Raw genomic sequence first — 6,366 nt, 5'->3', positions numbered from 1 at the left:
TACTCTCTACGATGGAATTTAGAAACCCTGCATATAAATATAATTGTCTATTATGAGTTGAATATAATATTCATTTAATGAAAAGATTGTTACTTTTCTGTTAATAACTATTATATGGTACTATTCCATGCAATATTGAATAACAAAAAAAAAATTTCCAGATTAATCTTTTAAAATATGGACTTAGAAAATATAAAAACAAAATATTTGAAATATTTAAATATGATTTAATATAAAAATACTTATATTAAAAATATTAAAAAATTATATTTAATAATAATCTTATTAAAATATAATAACAATAACAATAATTATCTACCTTAAAAAAATTTGTTAAGGGTATTCTAGTCATTTCAATTTTTTTTCTTATGTTATTACAACATCATTCCATTCAACCAAATATAAGAATACTATTCTAATATTTTATTTGTAAGAAATATAGATTAAACAACTTAGGTGTAACATTTATGAAAGAGCATTGTGTATTAATTCCTTTTGTACGGTATTACATGTAAATTTATATCATGTTTTAACTAACCATCTAAAAGACTATAATAAAAACACCAATGAATTGAGTTCTAGATTATTTTTTTTTTGTCCGACTTGTTTAATGTCGTATCATATCATCTAGTATGATGCAATGAATTGAATTTACTATATCATCATCTACTTGTTTACTGGTATAAATGCAAAGCTAGCTTTTTATCCCCACAAGTTTTGAACAATAAATATATATATATGTGTTGATTTTATTTGCCCTCTATATGTTTGATTTTTTTATTTAATAAAAAAAAATCGCATATCACAATACACTTGGTTAAGATTTTTTTTACAAAATATTAACAGTTGAATAATCGAGTACTTTTTCAGTTGATCAAATTTGAATATTCAACCACTTCATCTGTTCTTCCTTGAGATTTTTGGAGTTTTGATTTTGTTTTGAATATTCAACCACATGTGCAATGCTTGGACTATCAAATTAAAACTTTGGGAAGTTGATAGAGAGGTTAATTTGCAAGCTATAAATATACCTAAATTCCTATGTAAAGAGAGCCAAGTTAATTTACAGAATAATTTAGTTCAAGGAAACATTTCCTTTAAGAGTATAAAAAAAAGTTACCAACATGAGTGTTGATGCTAAGATTGAGTTCCCAGTCATTGAATTCCGTTCATTGGATTTGGAGCGAGGAACTGATGGGTGGTACCGATTGTGCAACAAAGTTCGAGAGGCTTGTGAGACTTTCGGTTGTTTTGAGGTGGTGTATGACACGATATCGACGGAAGTTCGAGAGGAGATGTTTAGGTTGATGAAAGAACTGGTTGAGGTCCCAGTGGAGAGAAAACAAAAGAACGTTCTTCCCCCGCCTAACTATGGCTGGGTTGGACCAGGCAGTCACGTTTCTTCGTTGTATGAAGGCTTTGCACTTGAAGATGTCTCCAATTATGATTCTGTTAAAAACTTTGCTCAACTTATGTGGCCTGAAGGTCACCCACGCTTTTGGTAACAACAATTCTTTGACTTTTCTAATTTCATAGGTTGTATTGGTTATGATAATTTCTAGTTTAAGTGAATTTGATTTATTGACTTTTTATAGTTAAATTGACTCGAGTTTAAATTCAGGTTAATCAAATTGATTTGTTTATATTTAGAATTGACGAATCTATTTTACTGTATTAAAATAGATGTCCAGGATACGCTAAGGGATTATAAGTATTGATATTATATAAATAATTAGGTTAAATTTTGAGTCGTTGGCTAAATCACACTGGATTAACTAAAGACTTGTGATTAAGTTTGGCTTTGACTCTGACTCTGATTTTGGCTCTAGTATCATATTCGGTATTTGAATAACCCTTACCACTTACAACTTAAATTTCATGGGTTTGTTTCCTTTCCTTTCATTAATTTATTGGACATTTTTTTAGGAATGATTTTTTTTTAGTGAAAGAAATTGTAGTAAGAAAATAGGAGAGAGGATTCTAATTTTTATATAGGTTACCTCTTAAGAGTGGCTACGTGTATTAGCTCCAGAGTCAAGTTTTCATCTTTTTCACATGACATATTTGGATTTGAACTCATAACCAGGTGTGAAGCTAGAACAATCTTTTAGGGGTTGAATGAAATTTTAATTTTTTATAGTCTATATCTTAATAATTTTTAAAAGATTAAATTGAATTTTTATAATTTTAGGGGGCCAAAGTATAATTTTACCTTTACTAATTTAAAATTTTAAATTTTTTTAAGAACCTAAATAACAATTTTTTATTTTAAGAGGGCTGGGCCCCCTGCCAGTCTCTTAAATTCGCCTCAACTCATAATATACTTAGAATCATAGATTTGGAAGCTTACAAAATTTAGAATCTAAAAAATCATTTCCGTTGTTTGATCTTTTGTCTCAGTGACATTGCACATACCATGGGAACACAATTGGAGGTGCTAAACAAGTTAATCTGGTTAATGCTAATTGATAGTTATGGATTAGGAGATGATTCACTGAAGTTGAACTACATAACGATTATGAGGATGATGAAATACATGCCCCCTCCACTAGGGGAGAATGAGACAGGATTCTTTCCTCATACTGATAAACCTGTCAGCACATTAATTTGTGAGAATCAAATTCCAGGGTTAGAAATTGAGGCCAACAATGGCCAATGGATCAAGCTGACAAATTTATCTCCTTCTTCTTTTGTCTTTGTGGTTGGAGATCCTCTTATGGTATGTTTATATTATTTATATTCAATTTTTAATTTACTTAAAACTTAATTTATATAATCCATATGAATAAAATTTAAAATACAACTGCTAAATTATTAAAATATCAATTAGATAAAAATTCATGAAACTTAACTGGTTTTTATTTTTTTATTTTTGTGTTGTTTGGGATTTTAGAAAGAAAACTAAATATAGATTCTTTTAATTACTTCACATAACATTATGATTTTAGTAATTAAACTACTTAATTTACATAATTTCCTAGTTAACATAGCTTAAACAAGGTTAAATACTTGAAGTACATACAACCAAAAATTTGGATGATAGATTCTTCTTCCTTCTTACTCTTTAGCCAACTCTTTCCCTTTTCCTTCAACTTGATCTTCAATCTTCTTCTCTTCCTTTAAAGTTTTGATGGAGAGAAATTTGGGGGTGACGGTTTGCTTGTGGAGAAAGATGATAATCTTTTCATTTTTTTTTCTCTTCCTTTCTACACAATTCTACTGAAAAATCTAATGATTTTTATTTAAAAATGGTCAAATTACTATCTAGTCCCCTAGCTATTCATCTTTACACTAAGACTCCTAATCATTATGCCTATAAATATCGACTTGGCCAATTACCATTTTACCCTCAATCATATTTACAATTCCATGTATGAGTCATATTTTTACTTGGTAAGATTTCCTATTAGTCTTTCCTTGTATATTCTCATAACTTTCTAATTTCATACTTTCACCACAACAATTTCTTTACTCTTTCAATTTAGTCAATGCTTTTATTTAAAGTTTTCTTATTTAAGGAGTATTTTCTAATTTCCTATAGGGTCTAAAAATTTTCTAATTTCATACTCAAAGTCTCTATTTGTTTTATTTAAAAAATTCTCCACTAATTCCAACCCGATTCATCACTGTACCTAGTTTCGAGTTAAAACATAATTGTTACAATAATAATGTAAATGAATATTATTCGATAAACTTATGACTCTAAAAAAATGCAACAAAATCAAACACCAAAACAAGGGGAACAAACTCCAAAAAAGAAAACTTAGGCAGTCAATGCTAGACCCCAAGTCCCCATCAAACAAAAACACACCCTATTAATCTCACAGCTTCATGAAGAACTCATCTTCATCTTAGCTTCATGAAGCAACTCATCTCCAATTCACGAAACAAGCCTTTAAAAACAAACACCAACATAAGCCCGCATAAATCCATAAACATTTGCCACCAATCCATTAAAAAACAACCCAAGCAAGAAATCATAAGTAGAGTGATGTCAACAATTACCATAAAATATTTATGGATGTTTTTACATTAAATCTCCGGTTCAAATTTTGAATAACTTGCTTATCATGCTTATAATATATATTAGACTATTGACATTGAATGTGAATGCTTATCATAAAATTAATACTTATCAATATTGATTTTGAAAATTGAAGGCATGGAGTAATGGAAGATTGAAATCAGCGAAGCATAGAGTAATGATTAGAGAAGACAAAGATCGTTTTTCTATAGCAGCTTTTGTCTTTCCAAATAAGGGTACCATAATCAAGACTCCTAAGGAGCTTATAGATGAGCAACATCCTCGGGTTTTCAAGGACTTTGATTTCATGGAATTCTTCTCTTTTGTCTTTTCCGACCCAGCAAGGACCAGAGATAGTGGCCAGCTGCTCTATGAATTTGCTGCTCTCACACCACCAGTTTCCAATTAAAATCTTGCCCATTTCGACAAGTACAATCCCAGTTACAAATAATTAATTGAGTCCTATACTCAAGATCTGCATTCTCGTGTTATATTACTATGTTGAGGTTCGTTATAATTGTGTGATTGTATGGCGCTAAGGTTACTAAATCTATCGTGTAATTTAGTTCACTTATGTGTTCTTTTATCTTTTAAATAAAAAAATAATAAATAAAGAGTCCAAAAAACTGTTCCAATTTTGGCCTGACCCAGAATAATAAATAAAACCATCCAAACATTAAAAGTCCAATTACAAAGAAATTACAAGGCCACAACATATCAAAAAAAAAAAAAAAACAAAGAAACCCTAGGCAGAAAACCTAGCCGCCGCCACCCCCAACAGCAGCCACGTGCGCCTCCGTACGGCCACCTCCGTACCTTCACAGCTGGCCTTTTGTACCTGCAAAATAGACACGTAAACACAAAAAAAAGAAGAAGAAGAAGAAATGGCATTGTATTTGGTTATAAAAGCCACCAAAACCGAATGTAATATTTTCAATAGAAAATTAGTATATTTTCGAAGGTAGACTTTTGAATCCTTATTTACTCTTTCCTTTTTTGTTCTTACTAGTTTTTTAGAAGGAAACAGAAAACAAAAAAAAGGGGAAAGGGAATAAAAAAAGTACTTTTTTGCGTGAGGTCCGCTGATTCCGATGAAAATCGGTGTTTTTTAGGCTTGGGGAGCCGAAATGCCCAAAATGACGTCGTTTTGTGTTAGGCAACCCGCGACTAGACTCGCTCTAGGGGGGATCCACGCGTTTTCGCAAAAGGGGTTATTTACAACCTTGGCCCTTCCGCGTTTTTGCTTCTTGTAATTTACTCCATTTTTGTTTATTTTTATTTTTTAAAATTTGGCCCCAGAATTTCGTTTGGTTTTCAATTGAGTCCCTAACCCACTGAGGCGCTGAAAAACGGACACGTGTCTGGATTTGGTTTTTTTGCCTATTTGGTCTTCTACCTTTTCGCGTTTTTGTTTTTAGTCCCCATTTATTTATTTTTTTTGTAATTTTACTTTTAAATTTCATTTCGCTATGATTTAGTCCTTAATCTGCCTGATTTTAATCCTTTAATTTATTATTTATTTATTTTGTTTAAATTTTTATTATTTTTTAACTGTTTACCTTTTATTTATTTCATTTTATTTATATTAAGCTGTTTGATATTATCTATTTTAAATTGTTTCATATATTATTTATTTTGAATTACTTTCTATATTATTTTATCTTAAACTGTTTTATATTTATTATTTATTTTAGATTTTTTTACATATCATTTCTTTTAAACTATTTTATGTAATGTTTATTTTAAATTGCTTAAAATTACTTGTAGCCACCTAAAATTTGAGCACAGGTGCTAGTTGAGGCGATTATTGAAAATTTGAAAACGGAGTTTCGATTTTATTTAAAAAGGGAGTGGCCACTGATCTTTTTTTCTAGGTGTGATCGGACACCTAATAAATTCTCTTTTTTAAAAGAAAAATTATTTTTCAAATTTTCTAAAAAAGAGTCGATTTTAGGTCCACGTCAAAATTCAGAGAAAATTAGGGTTCGGGAGTCGGTTACGCGCGAGGAAGGTATTAGCACCCTCGCGACGCCCAAAATTGGTATCTCGTTAAAAGCGCGTTGTCTTAATTAAAAAAAAGAGAGAGTTAAATTTAATATTTAATCGTGATCCAATTGAAGTATGAAATTTTATTTTTAAAACATGAGAATTTTGAAGCACAATAATAATTTTTTTAAAACACGGAAATTTTTGAAATAAGAGAATTTTTTGAAACACGAAAATTTTTGAAAATAATGAAATTTTTGAAACACGGGAATTTTTTTGAAAACACAAAAATTTTTGAAACACGAGAAATTTTTTAAAAAAACGAATATTTTTTGAAACACGGGAATTTTTTTGAA

The 6,366-nt window shown here is 29.9% G+C and overlaps 1 protein-coding gene across 1 annotated transcript; it reads left to right on the top strand.

The window, feature by feature from the left end:
• Window positions 1–1,046: 1,046 nt before the first annotated feature.
• LOC107937181 (probable inactive 2-oxoglutarate-dependent dioxygenase AOP2) lies at window positions 1,047–4,594 on the top strand. Its single transcript, XM_016870026.2, has 3 exons — window positions 1,047–1,501; window positions 2,401–2,719; window positions 4,161–4,594. Exons 1-3 carry the CDS (start codon window positions 1,125–1,127, stop codon window positions 4,431–4,433), a joined length of 969 nt encoding a protein of 322 aa, XP_016725515.2. The 5' UTR covers window positions 1,047–1,124; the 3' UTR covers window positions 4,434–4,594.
• Window positions 4,595–6,366: the final 1,772 nt, after the last annotated feature.

This window comes from Gossypium hirsutum, chromosome D13 (assembly GCF_007990345.1).
Source record: "Gossypium hirsutum isolate 1008001.06 chromosome D13, Gossypium_hirsutum_v2.1, whole genome shotgun sequence".
Classification (NCBI taxonomy): domain Eukaryota; kingdom Viridiplantae; phylum Streptophyta; class Magnoliopsida; order Malvales; family Malvaceae; genus Gossypium; species Gossypium hirsutum.
The sequence above is the reverse complement of the archived record's forward strand: the minus strand, read 5'-3'. Positions and strand labels throughout refer to the sequence as shown.

Excerpts from the sequence above, each read along its gene's own strand:
- LOC107937181 (XM_016870026.2), top strand. The coding sequence starts at position 1,125 with ATGAGTGTTGATGCTAAGATTGAGTTCCCAGTCATTGAATTCCGTTCA. Across the intron at positions 1,502-2,400 it reads GAAGGTCACCCACGCTTTTG|TGACATTGCACATACCATGG; the intron begins GTAACAACAATT and ends CTTTTGTCTCAG. Across the intron at positions 2,720-4,160 it reads TGGTTGGAGATCCTCTTATG|GCATGGAGTAATGGAAGATT; the intron begins GTATGTTTATAT and ends TGAAAATTGAAG.